The sequence below is a fragment of the Monodon monoceros genome, unplaced genomic scaffold (genome assembly GCF_005190385.1).
Source record: "Monodon monoceros isolate NGI ecotype Baffin Bay Population unplaced genomic scaffold, NGI_Narwhal_1 Super_Scaffold_11, whole genome shotgun sequence".
NCBI classification, from domain to species: domain Eukaryota; kingdom Metazoa; phylum Chordata; class Mammalia; order Artiodactyla; family Monodontidae; genus Monodon; species Monodon monoceros.
In genome coordinates this window covers 122,625,345-122,646,700 of record NW_021703767.1, presented here as the reverse complement: position 1 = coordinate 122,646,700, position 21,356 = coordinate 122,625,345, and the positions used below count along the sequence as shown (strand labels likewise).

Sequence of the window (21,356 nt, the reverse complement as noted above, 5' to 3'; positions counted from 1 at the left end):
GATGCGTGTAGTGAAACAGAAAGGTGGTAACTTCTTGCCTGGGTACCATACTGCAGGGAAGTGTCTGTCCCACTGCAGCCTCGGCAGGCCCAGCGGCCCACGTTGGCTTTTGTGATCTGGTCCATCAGCCTCCTAGAGCCGTGGCTGTTCCTGCCTCTCCAAGATGGTGCGGAGTGCGGCTATTGCCCTCCGGGTCCGCGGTGATGTACCCGGCTTGGCAACTCAGAGCAGCACTCGCGCTTTCCAGCTCTAGCGTGTGCCTGGCGCCCTCCCCAGACCAGGCGGCACAGAACGTCCGGAGACCCGGCCAAGGGCAGGACCTGCAGCAACGCCCGCCCGCCCGCCCCTCCGCACGGATGTCAGCTCCAAGGGCGTGGCGGGGCACGGTGCGCTGAGCCCCCGCAGGCGACGCTCAGGCTCCCGGGGACCACTTCTGAGGGAGCCAGCCCTCCCACGAGGCAGTTATTTGAGAGCCGGAGCGAGGGCGCGAGGCCGGAGGGCTCCCCGCAGCCGCCCACCCGGTCCTCTGGGAGCCGAGTCCTACCTGGAAGAGGAGGGCCCCGGAGCTCGAGGACGGTGGAGGAAAGTTGGGGGGCGAGGGCGCGGAGCCGCGAGCCTAGGAGCCGCGGCCGGTGTCCGCGTCTCATGAATATGCAGGAGCCACCTCCCTCCCTCCGTGACGTCACGGGCCGTCCTGGGGTGAGCGCCGGAGCTGCTCGGGGTCCGCGCCAGTGAGCGCGGCTGCTGAGGGCGAGCTAGCGGCGCGGCGGCGGGCACCGGAGGCCGAGCGCGGCGGCGCCCGAAGCGCACACAGAGGCAGGGCAAGGCGGCCCGAGGCCCGGCGGACACCGGAAGGCGAGAGCCGGCGAGGGCAGTAGGCGGCGGCGGCGGCAGCGGCAGCTCGTAGGCGGCGGCGGCGGCGAGGATGGTGACTGGGAGGCTGTGCTGGGTACCGCTCCTGCTGGTGCTGGGCGTGGGGAGCGGCAGCGGCGGCGGCGGGGGCAGCCGGCGGCGCCGCCTCCTCGCCTCTAAAGGTGGGTGCTGGGGAAGTTTCTTCGTCTCGGAGGAGGGAAGCAGGGCGGGCTTGAGGGTGCAAGCGGCGGGGACCCCGCTGGATTTGCACACCCTCCCTTGCCGCAGCTTCCCCGGCCTCCGGGCGCCCGGGATGACCAAAGTGAGCGCCCTGCGCCCTGGACCAGAGAGATTCCACCTGCGGACGCCGGCCCAACCCCTGGGCAGGTTCTAGGGACCCAGGGGAAGGCCAGGTCTGGGGAGTCCGGACAACTCTGTGGGCTTTCTGCGTCGGAGTGGGGGTGTAGTGGCCGAGTGGCGGGCTCCGGCCCGGGAGCGGCGGGAGCAGGGCGCTGGCACGGCGCGGACAGGCAGTTGTCTGCTCCAGCCCTGAGGGAGGAATCAGTGGCGGCGCCTTCAAAGGAGGGAGCAGAGCTCGTCTCCCAGCTCGGGGATGGGGTGGAAACTTGTGGGCTCCAGGGATGGCCTCCCTGGCTGGCTTCAGGATCCCCCAGGGCGGCTCTGGCTCCCCTGGGAACGCGCGCCCTCCGGGTGGGCCGCGGAGTCCGGAAGAAGTGCGGGATGTGACCCTTCCCCATAGCCTCTCCGACTGTGCTTGGGCACCCGAGCACAGAGGCGCAGAATCCGGTGACCTCCCTCCCCGCAACCCTATTGGCTTGGAGTTCTTGACCTCCCCGCTTCTCCCGCCCCGGAGGAAGCAAGATCCTGGTGAACGCCTGGCGCGGTCGGGAGACTGTAGGCTGGCGAGCCGCGGAATTCGCTGCCTGGGAGCGCGGGGAGGAGCGCCGGGGTGGGGGCGTCTGGAGGGCGAACTGAAACGGAAGGTCACGTGCTTGCTGGACGGTGGTGGGAGAGGCAAGGGAGGAGCAGAGCGGGCTTGGGTGGCGATGGGCGCAGGAGAGGCGGTGGCAGTTCTGGGCTGGAGTGCCCGGCTTGGTGGTAACTTGTTGATTCTCTGCGTTTTGACTAGGATAGAAGGGCGTGCGATTGGTTTAAAGGCTGTGGCCAGATTTGCCCGGCAACCAGTACGGGAAGGAACGTGGTCACTGACAATCCTCAGAGGACGGAGGAGTTTGCTCTTGTAGATACAGAGGCTCCCTATTAGCGGCAACCTGATTTGCAAACTGGCTTTGAACTGTAGCTTACCTGTGGCTCAGGAGGGAATGTATTCTACGTTTAATTACCCTTGGAGGGTGGGGAGAGCGCGAGGCAGCCAGTTCGCCTCCTCAGGACCTCGGGAATGCCTCTCCCATAACTTGAGAGTGAGACGGTTGAGAATAGGAGAGTTTCTGTTTATGCTGTAATTTTTTAGTTTGGTGGCATCGTTTTTTGTAACATTATTTTATAAGCAGGCGTCCTGTTCCTTTTCATCAATTCCTACCCCCACCCCCATCCTTGAGAGGTAGTTTTTTGGGGGGGAAGACGAAAACTGATTATGAAAATGTCTCAAACATGTGGTAAAGGAAAGGTAAAGGAATGGGTAAAGGAGTCGTTGATCATTCAGAGAGACGCTTGTTTTGGTGAAAGCAAGAATAAAAAACAAAGAACGACCAAATCGTTTGCTCTCCTTCCCCAATATAGACACTTTGTTAAATAGGCAGATTACGTTTTCGATTTTTTTCGTCACTTTGTAGCGGAGCAAATGGCGTATGTTTAAGCCGATGTTTACGTACAGGGGGGCTCACAGCAAGTGAAGGAAGGGAAAAAAACTTGTTTGGGAAGAAGCCCTGGTATGCTTATGCATCGTCAAAATGGAAAACTTGGTAGAGATAAAAGAGAAAGATTGAAAAGAAAAAAAAAATCTAGGCTCTCAGTGATTCACGCATATGTGAATAATTATGTGCATTTTAACCAACACCTTGCATCTTCTCCACTTAGAACATATTCATTTCATGTTGAAAATAAGCCATTTGTCTTTCCGGAGTAAAAAGTTGATTGGTCCTGCGGAGCTAGAGTTGCTGTCTCCCCCGTGTTCTTTCCTCTTTCTCTTTCCAACCACTGGGGGGCTGCAAAGGGCGCCGTTAGCTACATTTTTCTTTTCATTTCTTTTTAAAAGACAAATGTGTAATATCTGATCAAAACAGAGACATTTGCTATGACACTTTAGCTGGGATTTACAGGGCTGACTCTCCTTATTACAATGCACGTGCATTTTATGTCTCTAAATTTTATATAATTTCTGAAGAACATTTGAGATACTGAAGGTATGCTTCATATATGATATGTCCCACCACTGACTTTGCCTTTTCTAAGGTTCATGTCATTATTATCCCCATCACTAAAAAGGAGAAAAGTCAGGAAGACCTATGAAGAAGACTGAACAAAAAAATAGCTTTCTTTTCCCATACAGTTTCTGAATTCATTCACAGAGGAAAAATGGGAGTGGGGCATCAAGCTGCGTGGCAGACCTGAATGCACCCTCTGGACAACTGTCTGGAAGTATGTCCTCCCGGCTTGGGCTCGTGTACAATGTCGTGTTTGCGGCACACAGCTTGTTCTGCCTTTGTGTTTCTTGCTTCTTCCTGTAGGGAATCGAGCAGCTAATCCCTGAGAACTGTTTGGGGTTTTCGCAGAATCGCTGCACTTTGAGTACAAACATATTCCTGACGTCAGAAATAATACAGTGGCCAGGCAGCTATTATAACCCCTTCCTTTTCTCTCCTGTATCTTGATTATTCAAAAAAGACAAACACTTCCTGGATGCCTTGAAAAGACCAGATCCTATGCACATGTTTCATGAGCAAAGCTTGGGAAGGCATTGTAGACCCAAGGAGCCTCTGGAGCAGAGAAAGGCATGTCTTATCCAGGGAAGAAAAGGCAATACAAAAAAACCTCTTAAGATTTGTGCCAAATTTGGTGATGCATCAGTGGTCTCAGGTCTCAGGGACCTGGTACACAAACGCTTTTCAGTCCTCAACATCCAGGTATTGGTTGTTCAGGACGATGCTTGAGTAGAGACCATCAGCAATAACTGATGTAGTGCCCGCCTGTGTGCCCAGAGCCTGGCTCAGTGCTCTGGAGGATTCTTGGCAAATATAAGAAGATCACCCCCCCACACACACAACCATTCCCATCTCACTACTACCTTGCTTTGAGAGCTTTGATCTGACTGGAGATAAGATTTTTATGTGAAAACTTTAAGAGAATGACAGCAGGCTGAGTTTGTGCCAAGTATAGTACCATGCGATGGGGAGCAGACAAGGGAGATAGAGATAGGAAGAGGGCTTGCAAACACAGCATTTGGTAATGGGGCGGGGAGGAGACAGAGCGGAATTGTAGCAGTAGTTGTATAATTGTAGTAACTGCAGTTTGTGGAACTTCTCCTTAGTGTGTTACAGGCACTGCGCTCATCCGTTTAACTGGGCTGTCTCTCATTTTTACAAATGCAGGGCTGGTTTTGGTAGCCCATTTCACAGAGGAAGAAACTAAGTCCGAAAGAGGGCAAGTGACTTGCCAGGACAACCAGGGGAGCGATGTGACACTGGGGTGAGAATGCGAAGGCTCACCATGGCCAGTGCCCCTTGACTGTTCATCGCATATTCTCCCCTTTGGATTTAAAGGCAGATCTAGTGACCACAGGGAAGCTGACTGTATCTCTGAGATCCCCAAGAGCCCCTGTGGCCCTGCATACACAGGAGGAGAGTCCAGGGCTGCTGTTTCAAGGGGCCTGTTGGGAGATAAATGGAGTGGGCCTTGTTCTCAGCCTGTGAGAACAAGGAAACCTGTGTTCTAGCTTCAAGCAGCAGCCTCATCCTTCCTCTTAACAGATTCAGAAACCATCCTTGCGTATTCCAAAGCGCACATGCAGAACCTCCCGTGGGGGCGAAGGCGGTGTGGACTTTTTATGGTGAATTGTCCTATATCATCTCTTGGAAGGTAGCATGTGTCTCCTGGGGGTGTAGCAGTTATTTCCCCAACAACTGAAGCACAAACGACAAAATGTCCTCAGCACTGCCTCAGAGGGTGCACTCTGACCTGCACTTATCCCAAAGCACCTGTGGTTCCTGGACCAGGATGTGCTCATTCCTGCCCTGGGCCCTTTGGACCATGTCTTCAAGCTAGACGTTCACCTTCCTCAGCCTAATGCCTCTGTGACTCAAGACACAGCCAGGCCTGGGCATGGTTTCTCCTAGGAGCCTTCCCTGACTGGTCCCCCTGGCTGGTCCCCCGGATGTGGCTCTCCCTCTGGTGTACCTGTGCTCCTTGTCTGGCTCCAGCACTGCCCTGTGAGCTCTAAGGGCTGGAATCTTGTCCTGATTCTCCCTCCCTGTCCTGGTCTCCAAGTCCACCCTACTGCCTGGCCTCCGGATGTGAGCCGAGCAGTCAGTAGTGAGTGGCTTGGTGAATCCACCTGTTTGCAGTTGCAGTGCTATTGTTTAATGACATAGAGATTTTGGATGTTTTCTCCTGTTCTGTAGGAAGGAAAATTTGGGCTTCATAGTGAGAGAAACCTGGGTTCCAATCCTGGCCCTACTGCTTCCCAGTAAGATAATCTTGGACAAATCAGTGAATCCCTTTGAACCTCAGTTTCCTTATCTATAAAATGGGGATACAAAGATCTACCTTGCCAAGTGGTTGTCAGGAAAGTGTTTAGAAATCACTTAGCACAGTTCATGGCATGTAAACAGCATTAAATACACAGTGACTGTAATTACTGATCATTTAAACACTGGGTTCTAGCATCTGAGATTTGGTGACATTCTCCCTTTCTGACTGACCTCTTGGCAGTTCAGTAGCTTCGTTCATATCTTCCCTCCGTTCAAACTCTGTTGTCTCTGTCTCTCTCCACATGTGCATATGTGTGGACATAGTCATATATAAATACATGCACACATAGACATTTGGCTTGAATTGTGAAAACACCTGCCTCTTTCACTAGTCTATGAATGCCTTTGAGGCTGGGACCCATGTCTTGTCTCATTCATCTCAAAAGCCCTGGCACTTAACGCAGGGCCAGCTCTGAGGGAGGACTCAGCAACGTGTGTTACCTAAATAACTAAACATCTCTATGTGCCACTGCCGAAGGTGTGGGATTCTGGTCTCTGGAGGAAGAGCTTTACTGGTGTGATTTGGGTTGTAAAGAGAAGTCCCCTGACCAGCAAACACTTTCCTTCCAGCCTTGCTGTCCCAGAACGCAGAGAAGCAGTCTTTTTTGTTTGTTTGTTTAAGATACTGGCAACCTCTGTGATGATGCATGTTTATGTGGAAGGGGGTAATTGACACTGTGATAGCCAAATGACAGCTTGAGACAGATTATTATTTTATTATTTATTATCTAGCCCACCACTAATTGGACCCTGTGGAAATTGGAATGGTGGGTTTGCAGATGAATCATGAGAGGACTGAGCTGGGGGAAGCATGCTGAGCTGAAGACACTGGCACTGAAAAGGACAGAAGTTCGCCATCTTAATCAGCTGGGGCTTCTGTAGCAAAAATAACATAGATCAGGTGGCTTAGAAACAACAGAAATTGATTTCTGCAGTTCTGAAGGAAGGAAGTCCAAGAATGATTATGTTCTGGTGAGAGTTCTCTTCTGGGTTGCAGACTGCTGACTTCTTACCATGTCCTTTTGTGTGGAATGCAGAGAGAGGAAGCAGGCTCTCTAACGACTCTCATAAGGACACTAATCCCATTCATGAGGACCCCACCCTCATGATCTCTTCTAATCCTAATATTCTGGGATTTGGGTTGTAAGGAGAGGGTCTCCAAAAGGCCCTGTCTCCTAATACTATCACACTGAGGGTAGAGTTTCAACATGTGAATTTTGGGAGGACACAAACATTCATCCATACCAATCATGCTGTCAGCTTTGGGGGAGCAATAGGCAGAAGATAGGAGGCAGCAGTGGTTGGAGGAGGATGCTTGGGGTGAGAGTGAGGCCAACCCAAACATGCACTGGGCCCCATTTTTAGCTGTTTCAGCCAAGAGCTATGTCTCAGTCTCCTGTTATTCTCTATGAGCGGATTGAAAAGCTGAAACAAATATCAGATATCAAAGAGCTCTCTCTAGGGCAAACATCACACATGACACAAACTATTGGAGAACTTGGTAGCTTCTGGGAAAAGGGTAGACTCTAGACGGTGCATGAAACACCTGGAAAAAGTTTTGTAGGAAAGGAAAAAATTGGCAAGGATAGGAGAAACCAGCAAAGATTAACGGAGAAAATGAAAGAGGTCTTGATGGGCGAGTAGGCATTTGGTCAGCAGATAGGAGGTGGGCAGGACAGGTAGATGCAAGGTAAGAATGCCCATGTTGGTATGCAGGCAGGAGTAAGGAGGGAGCCCAGCCCTGGACAAATATATTTCTGCATACAGATTTATAAGGCTAATAAAAGAGTGAATGTTTATTGAATGCATACTGTGTGTCAGGCACTATTTTAAGCACTTTATATATGTCAGTTGGTTTCATCTTAACCCCAGTTGGTTTGATCTACCAATGATGCAGGTAGAATTACTATCCCATCTTTACAGAGGAGGAAACTGAGGCCCAGAGAAGGGAAGTAACTTGCCCAAGGTCCCACAGCTTAGAGACAGTAGAACTGAGATTTGAACCCAGAACAGTGTGGCAGACATGGATTTCCCATATCACACAGGCTTACCTAGCAGAGTGATGTGTTTTCAGCCCGAGGAAGGCTCTGAGTGAGGCCAGAGAGGCTCTGCTGCCCTGGAACATTCCGAGGCAGCTCAAGAACATTTGGGTCTTCAAAATTGCTGAAAGAATCAGTTTCTCTGGAAGCCTCACTCTCTGATTGATTTCCCCGTCAGGAGCGAACATCGTCTTTCCTCGCCCGGGCAGCTGGAAGCCTTCCTCCCCTCCCGTCATGCTTGGCCTCAAGTAGAGAAGGCAGCTGTCTGCATTGCATGGTCCATTGGAGGGGTCTCCTGAATCAGGAAGACCTCCCAGCAGTTGTTCATCTGGGTTAAACATGGCCCTCCTCTGACTCCTTTTTTTTAAGCAGGCAGGGTTAAGAAAAGCTACCACAGACACTTTCAAGTATATTAGATGTACATGAAGCCTGGACTCTGGGGAGAATGAGGAGGGGATGCTGAAAGGCGAGTGTGGCAAGAGGGGAGAGAGATGGCATAGATGAAATAGAAGGTGACGTGACTGCTCATAAGGCTGCCTTTTCTTCTGCTGTTGTGGCAGGATTTTATATATGTCAATTGTCTTTTTCACAAATACCCATTTTACAGATTGGTAAGTGAACACCACAGGGCATGTAGCCGCAGAGCCAGGAATCAGACCAAGGGGTCAGACTAATTGCAGTTGGTTGCAACCCAGCACCAGGAAGCCAGGTGATATCTTGGATGATGTCACCCGAAGGCCACTTCTCCCACTTCTTAGTGGTTTTCTAATCCTCAGGCACTTGTTTCCAGTACCTTCTCAGGACTTTGCTTGTCCCCAGCTCAGTGTCCTCTGCTTACATCAGTCGTCCGGAGATGGCCCTGACCAACTCTTCTCCTAGTTCACCTTAAGCCCTGCTCAGAGGCTTGCTCCATGTCTGGCCCCTCTAGGATGCCCTGGGGTACCACCAGCCCCATGTGTGTGCCAACCCAGCCTCTCATCTTCCCTCCACGAAGCTGCTGCTTACTCTGTGGCCTCTGTTTGGATCAAAGGTACAAGATCTGCACACTCACCCAAGCCAGAGCCCTGGAGTCCTCCAGCGTCCTCATCTGTCCTCTTCCATCACACCCCATCCTTCATCACGTCCAGTTGATTCTACCCATAAAGACCTAGAACCTTCCCACTCCCCTCCATGCCCGTTGCTACTGCCTTATTTAGCATCTCTTGGGAATGAAAGCACCCCCTCCTCATCCCATCCATCACCCTGTTGCCAGGATGGGTCACATCAACCCCGGTCCCACCAGGCCTGTAAGAAGTGCCATCTCAGTCATCATGAATTCCATCCTTCACCATCCCGTCTGCAGTCTGTTAAGGTCCCAGGGTTTTGAGAATAACGTAACACTCTTGGAATTGCCTCAAGGTTCCATCCCTCCCAGGTTACCCTTGTGACGCTCATTGTCTGAACAGCCTGGCCTCTTGATGTCCCCGGCTGACTCTACTTCCATGGGCAGCAGAATCTTTGCTGCCACTGGGGTTCCAGCACCTGAAGTCCAATTCTTCTATTACATTTCATTGCCAATGCCCCGGGGGGTGCTTGGGGATAGGAGATGGAGCAGGCCACCAGTTCCCATCCTAGAGGAAACCAGCCCTTCTCCCACCTTCTACCTCTCCTATCCCTACCATCACCCCATCAAGGAGCTCAGGCATTCATAGAGCAAAGGCCTGGACCGAGTGTCTACAGAGATCTTCTGCCTATGCTCTTGCAACCCAAGCCTCCTCTGAAGCTAGGATACACAGAGAGCCTCAACCCTGATAACAAACCACAGTCCTCTCAAGATAGATCCAAACTCTCCAGCCTCACATAAAAGTCCGTTGATGGTTTCTCCCCTCACTTTTCATCTGGCCTTCTCTTCTCTCAGTGAACTTTCCAGCAGTTTCCAGATAGTAAATACGATCTTCTATCAAGAGCTTACTGTGTGCTGGGCTCTGTTCTGAGTGCTTTATAGGTATTAATACTCATTCAGTCCTCCACTCAATCAGATGTGTGCTCTTATTATCCCCATTTTACAGGTGAGGAAACTGAGGCCAGGAAGGTTAAGCTACTTACCTAGTTCACCCAACTACTACTGCTACTACAGCAGAGCTGGGATTTGAATGGACAAAGTCTACTTTCAGAGATTACCCCCTTATCCATTGGGTTAGTGACTCTCAAGCCTGGATGCACAGTGGAACCACTTGAGAGTTTCAAAATAACAAAGGTGCCTGGAACACCCCTGCAGAGATGCTGGGGTCATTGATCTAGGACTTGGGGTTTAGTTTAAAGCTCTCAGTTGTTTGTGATGCCCAGCCAAGGTTGAGAAGTGCCCCTGCCAACCCCTATTGCTGACAGTTCCCCAGGGAATGCTTCATTTCTTGACATGGGTTGCAGGGCTGCTCCTGGGTGGGGGCCTTGACCCTCTTTATTTCACCACCTCTGGTTTCCCCCATCACAGTGCCTATCACCTCCCTGCCTCCCCAGGCAGACTGTGACCCCCTCAAGGGGGAAGCATCCCGGTCACCTCTGTGTGACCGGTGCCCAGCACAGTCTGAGGTCCAGAGTGAATGCTGAGCGTTGAGGGGGTTGACGATATGCCGGGGTGATGCCACCCACACTGGCTGCAAGTCCCTGAGGACTCTGCCCATGCACACTTCCCCCGGTCAGGGCTACTCCCTGCCTTTGGTCACTGGTAGGAACTAGTCATCAGGCCTCTCCCCTTTAGTTAACTGATTCTCCTTCCAAACCAATGACAGCATTCACTTTGTAAAGGTTGAAAACACTAAGTTCTGCAGGAGAGTTGAGTGAACTCTTAACCACACCAAGATGTGTAAGGGAGTCAAGTCCAGCAGACGCCGCTGGAATTCTCACTGAGAAGGGCTGTAAATGCCACTCGTAGCTTCTAAAAGCGCTTAATTGGCTGAAATTTGACTTCAGTTTTGCCGATAGAAAAAAAACAAAATAAAACACACAGCACGTCATTTTTGTGATTTCTGCCACTTTGCATTTCCGTGATGTCTGTCGTATTATATAGTTAAGCAAATCGGCAGCCTTCAAAGAAGGCTGACGAGGAAATCACCTGTGGAGAAGGCAGTGACTCCAAGTCACGTGACTTGGATCCACTGATCCCTGTGAGGCTCAGGGCACATCACTCAGCCCTCTGCGATCTGCTTTTCCCTGTGCAGAAAGGACAGGATGGCACCTCCCTCCTCTATTCAAGAAAGTTCTGAGTACCCACGTGCAAGTGGCTCTGAATACCCTTTGGAAGGATAAAGTGCTTAAGAAAATAAGGTGATCAGATTTGAGAAATTGGTTTTGACACTTCAGGACTCCAACCCTCCAAACAAAACCCTACATCTTTCCGTCTTTATACTGTCTTACCAATTTAATTAATGATATTTTCAGGAGAAGACTGAATTTAGCGGTAAGGCCCTTCCTAATTCTTTAATGTACATTCTGCATATGGTACACGGTGGGCGTTCACCATGGTTATGCAAGGGGTGCAGCAGTCGCAGGCCCATAAATTTTCAGGGAAGAACCAGTCAAAACTGTTAATATGATGTCAAGTTGATGTGTCATTTTCCAATTTGCATGGATAACTGCATCTCAGCAAATTAATTAAAACAGAAAAATGTTAATCTAATGCATGTCTCCTTGTAATTAATGAAATATAACCATTACCGGGTATTTGATTTATTATTTTAGTTTATAAAATGCCGAATTCTTCTGTAAAGTTAGATACAATAAGAGGAGAAGCTGACCCATATATAGCACTAGGAAAAATGATCACATTTCAATAAATTAATCACACTCTAAAAGGATATAGTTCATTAACACCATGAACTGAAAGTGTTAGATGTAAATTAGATTAACCTTTTTAGCGACACTTGCATTTATATTGCATATTCTCTTCAAACTCCAAGCACTTTACATATATTAATTCGATGAACCCTCACCAGACCCTTGTTAAGTAAGTACATATATCAAAGTTGGAAGGGAGGAGAAATGAAACCCTTCAAAAATACTGAAATCCTGGTCTTAAGATTTATGATTTCCTCTTCAGCAGTACCGTTTATGCTGGGCTTCTGGAGCTTGAGAACATGGGTGGTATTCAGGCTCTCTCGTGCTGTCAGGAAACAATTAGCCCATTACTCAGTACCTGAAGCCAGAGATGCTTGTGCTGGGTGCTCAGGCCAAATGCTCTGCCTTCTTTCACAAAATACACCCCAGCAACAGTGGGTCTGGCTGTGGACAGGGCAGCCCCAAGTGGGTGTGGGTGATGGGAACTTAGTGCCCCACTGGGGCATCCAAGGGTCATCTTCCCTTGGGCCAGCTGCTGCTCCTTTTTACATCCCTACCCTTGATCATCTGGGTGCTGAGGATGGGCTGTGGTGAACAAGACCTTGGGAGGCTATTGGGAGAAGAAAGGAGGAGGGACAGGGAGATGGGAATGGGCTTAACCTCTTCAGCTGGGGGTCTCTACTCAGGCCCGCCTGAGTTGGGGGCCAAGACCACTGTCTCTTTACCTGCTGGGATGGAGAGTGAGGGCCTGAGAGACGAGGAAAGCCTGCTCCTCAAAGAAACTTTTCTGAGCGAGTACCTGGGTCTTCTGTAGCAGCTGGTCACTGGGACCACTCCTCTCCTATGGGGGCTCTGCCTACTTGCAGGACTTACTGTCGTTGCCTACTGGAGATTGCACAGAGGGGAGAGGAAGCAGGGCTCGCATTATAAAAGCCTATGAAGAATCAGGGGAGGAGACTATAAGCATTTCCCTAGCTTGATTGACTGTGTGTTTGGGTGTGTTTGGTGGTTTGAGGTTCTGAATATTTATTTTTCCAACTCTTTCTGTTCCTTCAAGTTCTCAAACCCACAAGTGCTTTCCTAGGGGCAGATTTTCACTTTATTCCACAAACCCATTGAAATGCTGTGTGTCTCAGATAACGGTCTGCCCTGGAGCTAGAGCATCACTAATGGTTAGACATGAAATAGAATGTAGGAGAACAAAGTTGGAGTGTCGGGGATTCTTCTCCCTGCTTCTGGAGTTGGAAAATCATGTACTCTGGTCCTCATGCAAGGACAGTTGAACCCCACCCAGTCCTAGAATCTCAGCTCATTCTGCTCTACCGGCACTTCTTGGCACACTTGTCTGCTGCAAAATGCTCCAAATTCTCTCCTCCAGACCTCGTACGGAAGGGATGAAGAATCTGGATGTAGAGTCAGGAACTAAGACAGGCCACAACTCAGGAAACTCACAGAAATGCTAGGGAATGAGAGAAAATATTGAATTTGCAGTTTATGGTATTTTAAGAGTTTCCTTCCTTCCTTCCTTTCTTCCTTCCTCCCTCCCTCTTCATTTCTTCTTTTCTTGTGTGTTTTTGTTTGTTTGTAGGAGGGTGTGTGGTCATTTGGAGCAGGGAAGGAGGCTGAGATAATTTATAATCAGAGTTAAAAAGAATTTCACTTTCAAGATCTAGATTTCACTTTCTTTTTGTTGGTTATTTATTTTTTTTCCCGAAAGTAAACCAATTATTTTGGCTTTATGGCACCATCATGAGAAATATCAAGATGGCTGTATCTTGTGTATTAATTTTAAAATTATATTTAAGTCTTTTTAGTGATTTATTCTTTTAACTAGAGGTCACAAATAAAGCACCTTTTTTTTTTTTTTTTTTTACTGCACTTGTATCTTTTCCCTCTTGAAAACCCCCTGCCTCCCCTCCACCCCAACCTTCCAGTCCTTAAATTGCAGCCCTCTTACTTGGAGGAACTCAAGTCAGAGACCAGCCAAGAATCTTTGCTTGAAGACGGAGTTTTCCTGGAGTTTTGCTTTCAGACGTGTCCCACCTCTTGTCCCAGAGCCCACGAGGGAGGAGGGGAGGGCTGATGGAATTGTCGGGTCATCTTCAGCACCCTTCTCATCCGCTCCTTCCCCTCCTGCCATATCTCTTCCTACTCCCTAAGTCCCTCCAGGATCTCTCTCTGCAAGACCTTGGTGGCACCAAGGTCTGCTTTTGGAGGTAGTGTTTGGCTGCTTCCTGGAAACCACTTCTTCTTCTTTTTTTTTTTGCGGTGCGCGGGCCTCTCACTGTTGCGGCCTTTCCCGTTGCGGAGCACAGGCTCCGGACGCCCAGGCTCAGCGGCCATGGCTCACTGGCCTAGTCGCTCCGCGGCATGTGGGATCTTCCCGGACCGGGGCATGAACCCGCGTCCCCTGCATCGGCAGGCGGACTCTCAACCACTGCGCCACCAGAGAAGCCCACCCACTTCTTAAATTACTACCAATAATCATGAGAATCCTCCTCCTCCTAATCTTACAATTTGTTTTCTCCATCCAATGGGAAATGTGAATAGAAGCATCTTTAGAAAACTTTGCTACTTCTGTGGATCAGAACCACCTAACCTTTAACTAAAGACAGAGGGTTCACTATGCAGCCACAGCTTCAAAACAAGTCATGTGGTTCATACTTCCAACCAAATGGGCTCTGGTAGAGGAAATTTGGAGCTGCCACTGCCCCTGTCTCAAGTCTACTAGACGTGGTGACCTAATGCTCTCCTTACATCATCTTATCAGAGAGGAAACGCTCTGACATTCCTGTAAGCTAAGGCAATGGGACATGATGCAGGATCTCACTTGGCGATGTGCGCATTTAGAAAGAGAGGACACTGCTCAACCCCTAGGGTTACGCATTCGCACACTGGTGGTGTTTGGGGCAGCGTGGCAGGCTCTCTGGAGGGGGTGGGGGACGTGTGAGGCAGATAGGTCTCTGTCATGGTGCTCAAACCGTATTAGGGTGATTTAGCTCCTGTGCTCAAATTGTGGAAGCCCTCCCGGGATGAGTCTATGTGACACCTTCTGTCATCTAAAAGCTGGCAGTCGTGGCTACAGGTCTTAAAAAGCTGGGCTCCTGCCCATGCTGACTGCCACCTCTGGTGGGTCTTGATGTCTTTTCACTCGTGGGTCCTGGCATGGAGATAGCCTGGTGCTTGGTGTGGGTGGCTTCTCTGGCCGTGGGTGAAGACGTGCACTTGAACATCCTCTCTCCCCAGTACCAAGGCAGCCTTGATTTCCAGGGACCTTGAGCCCTGCCAATCCCCAGCCAACCCTCCTGAACACCTAAGAAGGCACCCCAAGAGACAAGGGAGGGGTTGCCCATCCATTGTGATGTAAGAGCCTCAGGTGTGCAGACTGGGGGTGTGCTCAGATCCAACCACAGAAGCACTGCCTGGATACGGGCATCAAGCCCAGTGTCTCCCCTTCATTAGCCACAAGGACTCACCTGGTTCTCTAGCTTGATTGCATCTGCTTAAAGGCAGGGCAGGGTTTCTCCTGAGCAGCGGCCAGCACACCTGGCTCAGCAGTCTGTAGAGCACCGATCCTTCTCTGTCTGGTGTTTTCAGTGTTTTTCAGTGTCCTGAGCTGTTCTTGTCTCTGGTCCTTGCTTCTTGTGGCAGGCGCTATCTATATCCCTGACTCTTGTCTTTCTACTGCAGCCAGCTCAGGATAGGGATGGGGGCGGGTGCGGGATGAAGAGGCAGGGGCCTCACTGCTCAGAGAGCACTTGGTAACTTGGATTCTCCTTGCCTGACTGTACTTCTCTATCCCTGCAGCTCATGGACTGGTTCCTCTTTAATCCACTTCTACGCAGCCCTTGGCGGTTCTTTCAAACACACACACCCAGTCCATCACCCCCTGCTCAGAATCCCTCCATGTCACTTCATCACTTTCAGGATAAAGTCCACTTTCCTTGGCTTATCCCAAAAGGCCCTTAGTGGGTGCCTACCTGTTCCTGGGCTAGAAGGTGAGCTCGTGTGAGCAGAGCCCAGCACCTGCACAGTGGCTGAGGAGTGAACGAGCGAATCTTCTCTCCATATGTTGTCCTCACGCTTCAGCCTGACCCGCAGAAAGAGCCCAGTTCCCTGCCTCACGGGTCTTCTTGTGTCTCTGCGCCGATGCACACCCTGCCCTTGCCCCATCTGCCTTTGCCTTGTCTGGCAGCCTGGTGCGTCTTCTGGGATCCATCCCTGGGCATCCCCTGGGAGTATTCTTACCCTCTACCTTGATTACACAGCTCCCATACGGACCTCCACGGTGGCACTTACCAGCTTGCCTACCTGCCCACCTGCCTGTTCCTCACTAAACTGTCTTATCCCTGAGGTCAGTGTCTGTGACGTCCTCATGCTGTGCCCCCAGGCATGTATGGTCTAGCACAGGGTAGGTGGGTGAGTGATGTCTGGAGTTCCCTAGAACTCAGCTCGTTGCCTTGTGGGGATGGAGGGCTGAGGTGGAGTTCCTCTTGATTTATCTTTCTCCTTCATCCCCCTGGGTCCCCAGTGCCCATCTTTCCAGTGCAAGCCCACCCGAGTAAGGCTGGTGGAGAAGGAGAATTTGGTTAGGAAGGTTAGCATCGCGGGCTGGGTGCTGGCTATCGTTGGCATGAGCTGGTGCGTTCAGGGATGGCGAGATGGAGCCAGGCTGGGGGCAGGTGACATGTTGGGGGTGAGACAGGTTGGGGCCTGGGAAGCTAGATGGCTCAGGGCCTTGGCCCTCTGAGGCTGATGATTCTGGGGGCCGTTTCCAGAGTGTATGTGCTTCCGGGATGATTAATGTAAAGTAACTTTCCCATCAATGAAGAAGCTTAGTCATGAGCTCCCTCTTTCATCTGTAACACTGAATACCACCTATCTGGGAGAACATCTTCTGTCACTGCGCCGATGAGAATTAAGTTGTAACCACCGGCTTCTGCGGGTCTTACACTCTGCCCAGCGTGGCCTCCATGTCTCTCAGTGGTTACTCCTGGCTCCTGTCGGCATCCTCTGAAGCCTCAGACTGTAGAAGTCCTACGTGTATGAAGCATGCCTGCTTTTCCAAACAGGCCACTAAAAGCGATTTGCAGTTGGTGACATCAGATGCATGTGTGTGGAGAGGCCAGGATAAAGTTTTTAGTTGGAAAAGCTTTGCCATCAGTTAGAGTGAGATGGCCCCACATGATGAGGCCCGTGGAGTGCTACCCTCATAGCTAGAAAAAAAAAAAAAATGAGCAAGTGGGAATCCTTCAAAGTCCAAACATTCACTTCCAGATCTAAGGATATGCTGCTTCAGTTCTAAGCATTCAAGCTTTGACACTGTGTACAGGGAAACACCACCATCCCCATCCAGCCCAAATCCAGGACTCTTGAGGTTGGTGTCGGTAGGGGAAGCTCCTGGGGGTGCTCCCTGGAGATGTGGCTCTGCAGGGCTGTATGGGGCAGGTGGCTAACAGCGCTGACTCTGACCCTGAATCCCCCCTTCTCCTTGGGGCAGGAGTTTTTGTGTAGATTATGCTGCTGGGGCAGGGGCCTGGACAGGACTGAGCTGCCGCCTGCCCGTAACTCTGGCTCAAGTGGGAACAGCTTCTCCCTCTAGATATTAAGGCTAGAGCTTGGACCCAACTGGGTTTGACTAAAGGCTCAGGGTGCATAACAGGGAAATAAGCAGAAAGGATTATGAAGGCAGACCACTGGTTTGCATTGCTTCAGAACCAATGGCCCCTTTTTACAACAAATATTTTGTAGTCCTCCCATTATTATCCTGAAATGAAATGTACTGATATTACTGCTTGCTTGCTTGCATACATAATTTAACAAATCAGTGTAATGCCTTAACTGAAATATAAAGAAACTAAAAGGAAAATAATGTATCATAAAATAGTGTGTAATGCTTGTGCCCACCTATACTAGAGGAGTAGCGAATTAGATGTTTGCTGTGAATGCCACAGCTGCAAACGCAGATGGCTCCAGGTGTGTGGTATTGGCAAGTTAAATATCATGGTTGGGCTTCCCTGGTGGCATAGTGGTTGAGAGTCCGCCTGCCGATTCAGGGGACACGGCTTCGTGCCCCGGTCCGTGAAGATCCCACATGCCGCGGAGCGGCTGGGCCCGTGAGCCATGGCCGCTGAGCCTGCGTGTCCAGAGGCTGTGCTCCGCAACGGGAGGGCCACAACAGTGAGAGGCCCACGTACCGCAAAAAAAAAAAAAAAAAAATCGTGGTTGATATTGGGGTGATGTGATGTTAAGAAATGGTGACATACTTCAGGTGAGATTCTGAACGAGACAAAAGTATCCTCTGGCCTTAATTCATAGGATGGTTGTATTCCTGAGAAACTTAGGGTTTATTAAAGCTACACGAAGAATATTTAGCTGACTCATTCCAGTGCCGTTAGTACAAGGAAGAGAACCGTGGAGTTCTAGATGGTGTGCTGGGGGACGTCCAGGCCGAGAGGTGCCTGGAGGATATACCCCAACACACACACACACACACACACACACACACACACACACACACACACACTGACTCCTAAGTTCCTGCTTCTAAGATGTACCAAAGCTGGATCCCACATGTACTTGCAGGTGAAATTTCCTTAAAGGGTAGACAACTTCTGGAGCTGTAGTCTTTCTGGGGAACTTTGGGGGCAAAGGGGAAAATGCCACTAGCTGGTGGACACCTGAAAGAGGTTGTCCCATTTCACCAGAAGACCTTCTGAAGAATAAAGCCTTCCCAGGGGGCATGTTGGAAGACCACACTGAGCCCATCAACCATGTGCTGGAGCATCATTTAAGGGGATAGACCAGCGGAAGGGAGGACTGCTACTTTGCCTGAGATGGAGCCAGGCTGGGGGCAGGTGACATGTTGGGGGTGAGACAGGTTGGGGCCTGGGAAGCTAGATGGCTCAGGACCTTGGCCCTCTGAGGCTGATGATTCTGGGGGCCGTTTCTAGAGTGTATGTGCTTCCGGGATGATTAATGTAAAGTAACTTTCCCATCAATGAAGAAGATTAGTCATGGGCTCCCTCTTTCATCTGTAGCACTGAATACCACATATTTGGGAGAACATACTTTGCTTTAAGTATAGAGACATGTCTTCCCCTTTCCCTTCTGCTTCTCTTCCCCACAAGCAGAAAAGTAGGGTGGAGGGGTGGAGGAGAGAGCAGACCACACTCGACCCCTCCATCAGGAGACTTAGGAATACCTTGCCTTTCGTGGGGGAGCAGAAGCTTTGTGGATCAGATAGGAGTTTAAAAATGAGTTGGGTTGAGTCTTAGTAATTGAATGAAAAGCTGTAGAATTGGGCTGGAGTCTCTTTAAGGCAGTTGCCATCCAGTAGGAGGGAGGAGCTTGACAGCACTGTAGGGGGCAAAAATAACAGCTTTTCCTGTTTATATCCAGATGGATTAAATGCTAACAAACTGGCTAGAGTATTTATTATGGTCCATACTGATATTTCAGAGATAAAACATTGTTTTCTTGGATGGAAAATTCTTCCTTAGTGTTCTCATTGCTAATTTAGAGGGATGAGGGTTTTTATTTTGTTATTAATCCCTAGGTGTCTGTTTATTTCCCCCCCCTTCCTTCACATAAGCTTTAAGGTGCTCCTAAGAGAGAGGCTGAATTGCCAAAGAGAGTTTCAGTAACTCTGAGATGAAAGTGCATTTTAATATTTTGATTTAATGGGAAATGGTATATCCCCTTAATAAGGAGTTCAGTGACATTTGGTAGTTCTGTAATATTTGACTTGGAGTTGAGTTTATAAAAATTTCAGCCCAACGGTAACTTCAGGGCACTAAGGGATATGTGTATTTCTGAAATGAGAAGACCTGGTTGACATTCTGATTCTAAAATCAACATCATCTCTCATGCATCACCATATTTTCAATTATAATGGACGATGGGCTGTGCATTTAAAAGTGTTTTCCCTGCAAGCTCCCTCCCAGACCCAGCTGGGAAGGGAGAGTTCTCACACGCACTCTTCCAACTTACTAACACACTTCCTTCTCTAAGACTGCTTTGTTTTTTTTCTCCCTACATTGGTTCCTCAGGGATTCTTTAGAAAGTGGAATCTTTTTTAACTTCGTGGGGGAATTTACATCCTGAGTCACCTGAAAAGGTTGAACTTGGGAAAAGTAAAATCATGGCAGGAAAAGCCTGAGGTTGTATGAAATAGCTCTGCCAGCCAGACAAAAGTACTTCTAACAAAATCTGGGGAGTAAAACCAATGTCTAGGGCATGGTGTTCTAGTATCTCTTGGGTGTTTCAGAATGATTCAGACCTTCTCTACATTTGTTTCTCATTTTAGCGTTAGCTTACTCTCCAAGGAAACAAATGCCCTAAAAGGATTATATCAAGAACCCGATATGCCACTCGTAGGCAGCGAATAAGGTCGGGGTTACACTCAGGCACTCCTAGGACGCAATGGTTTTGTGGAGTAATGTGGGTTTTTATTTTTAAAATTTTTTAAAAATAAATTTATTTTTGTAACCAATGGAAGCAAATTTTATATGTCACCTATTTCGAGTGTACATTTCAATGATTTTTAAAATAAATTTACCAAATGGCTCAACCATCATCAATCAGTTTTAAAACATCTCTGTGACCCCGATAAGATCCCTCATGCCTATTTACTCTTTGTTTTTTTTATTGTTGTTGTTTGTTTGCTTTGCCAGGAGGCTCAGGACCAGACCTCCCTACATCAGAGACTGGTCACAAAACCAGGTCTGCGGTGGCCCTCTCTTCTACCCACAGTCAGTCTAGGGTGGGGCAGGCCCGGTCTTTTCCCCACCCACCTCATCCAGCTGGGCTGGAGGAATAGAACAGCTGTCGAGTTCGGTGGAGCCTGCTACCAGTGGCTTAGAATTAGGGGCCTCTTCCCCAGTGGGGCTGTGAACTCCCGGCTGGCCTTACAGTGTACAGCCCTTCTCCAGTGTACATTGTCAACAGACTTAATATGATGCAGGTTGGATAGAGACTAGTCAGCAGCCTCAAGGGTGTGTGTGAGGAGGGGATTTGTGTGGCCATCGAGGGTGCCTTGCCCACGTTCCCTCTGCTCCTGCCGTTTTCATAGATTCAGGCCCAACTTCCAGCACTAGGTGCCCTTTGCCTGTGTGCTCTCTCTGGCCGTGAGACCCCTCTCTGCCTGTGTGCGGACCAGGTCAGAAGTCCCAGGGAATTAACACCCCCAGGAATGGTCCTCCACCTGTGACTGACAGGAGTTGGTGGATCAATACCCCTGCTCCGTTGTCACTGAGGTGGGAGAACATCACAGCCTTTCACGTGGTCCTCAAGGGGTTCCCACGAGGTCTGGGCTCCACTTGCCCAGTTTCCACCCTTTGTTCCTGAGTCGTTTCTCCCCTCCCCCACTGGTCTTTCCTGAGATCACCTCCATATAAACCACCTGCACTCAAATCCTTGTCTCAGGTGGAGCCTGCTCCTGAAGGAACCCAAACAGATAGAGGGGCAAACAAGAGAAGGTTTTTTTTTTTGCGGTACGCGGGCCTCTCACTGTTGTGACCTCTCCCGTTGCGGAGCACGGGCTCCGGACGCACAGGCTTAGCGGCCATGGCTCATGGGCCCAGCCGCTCCGCGGCATGTGGGATCTTCCGGGACCAGGGCACGAACCTGTATCCCCTGCATTGGCAGACGGACTCTCAACCACTGCGCCATCAGGGGAGCCCAAGAGAAGGTATTTTATAGAGAGCACTTGGGTGCTCTCTGGACTTTGCTCTCTATAGTAAATCTGGTACTTCAGGATCTCAATGCTGGGATTCCATTGCACATTTAGTCAGACTCACTTGGCGGCTGTGAGGTCTCGTGGGGCGTTTGGAGGACTGCTACCCCTTACTGGTGTCCCCCTTCACTGAATTGGGGCGCTCTTGTGTGGCACTTAGCCTGGCCTTCACTCCCACCCGGGGTGAGG

The 21,356-nt window shown here is 49.9% G+C and overlaps 1 protein-coding gene across 1 annotated transcript in view; it reads left to right on the top strand.

Moving 5' to 3' along the window:
* Positions 1-730: 730 nt before the first annotated feature.
* CLSTN2 (calsyntenin 2) overlaps positions 731-21,356 on the top strand; it is a 636,354-nt gene continuing 615,728 nt past the window's right edge. Inside the window, exon 1 of the mRNA XM_029214625.1 lies at positions 731-1,034. Coding sequence (XP_029070458.1) covers positions 926-1,034 — 109 coding nt within the window. The 5' untranslated portion in view covers positions 731-925. The remainder of the gene's footprint in view (positions 1,035-21,356) is intronic.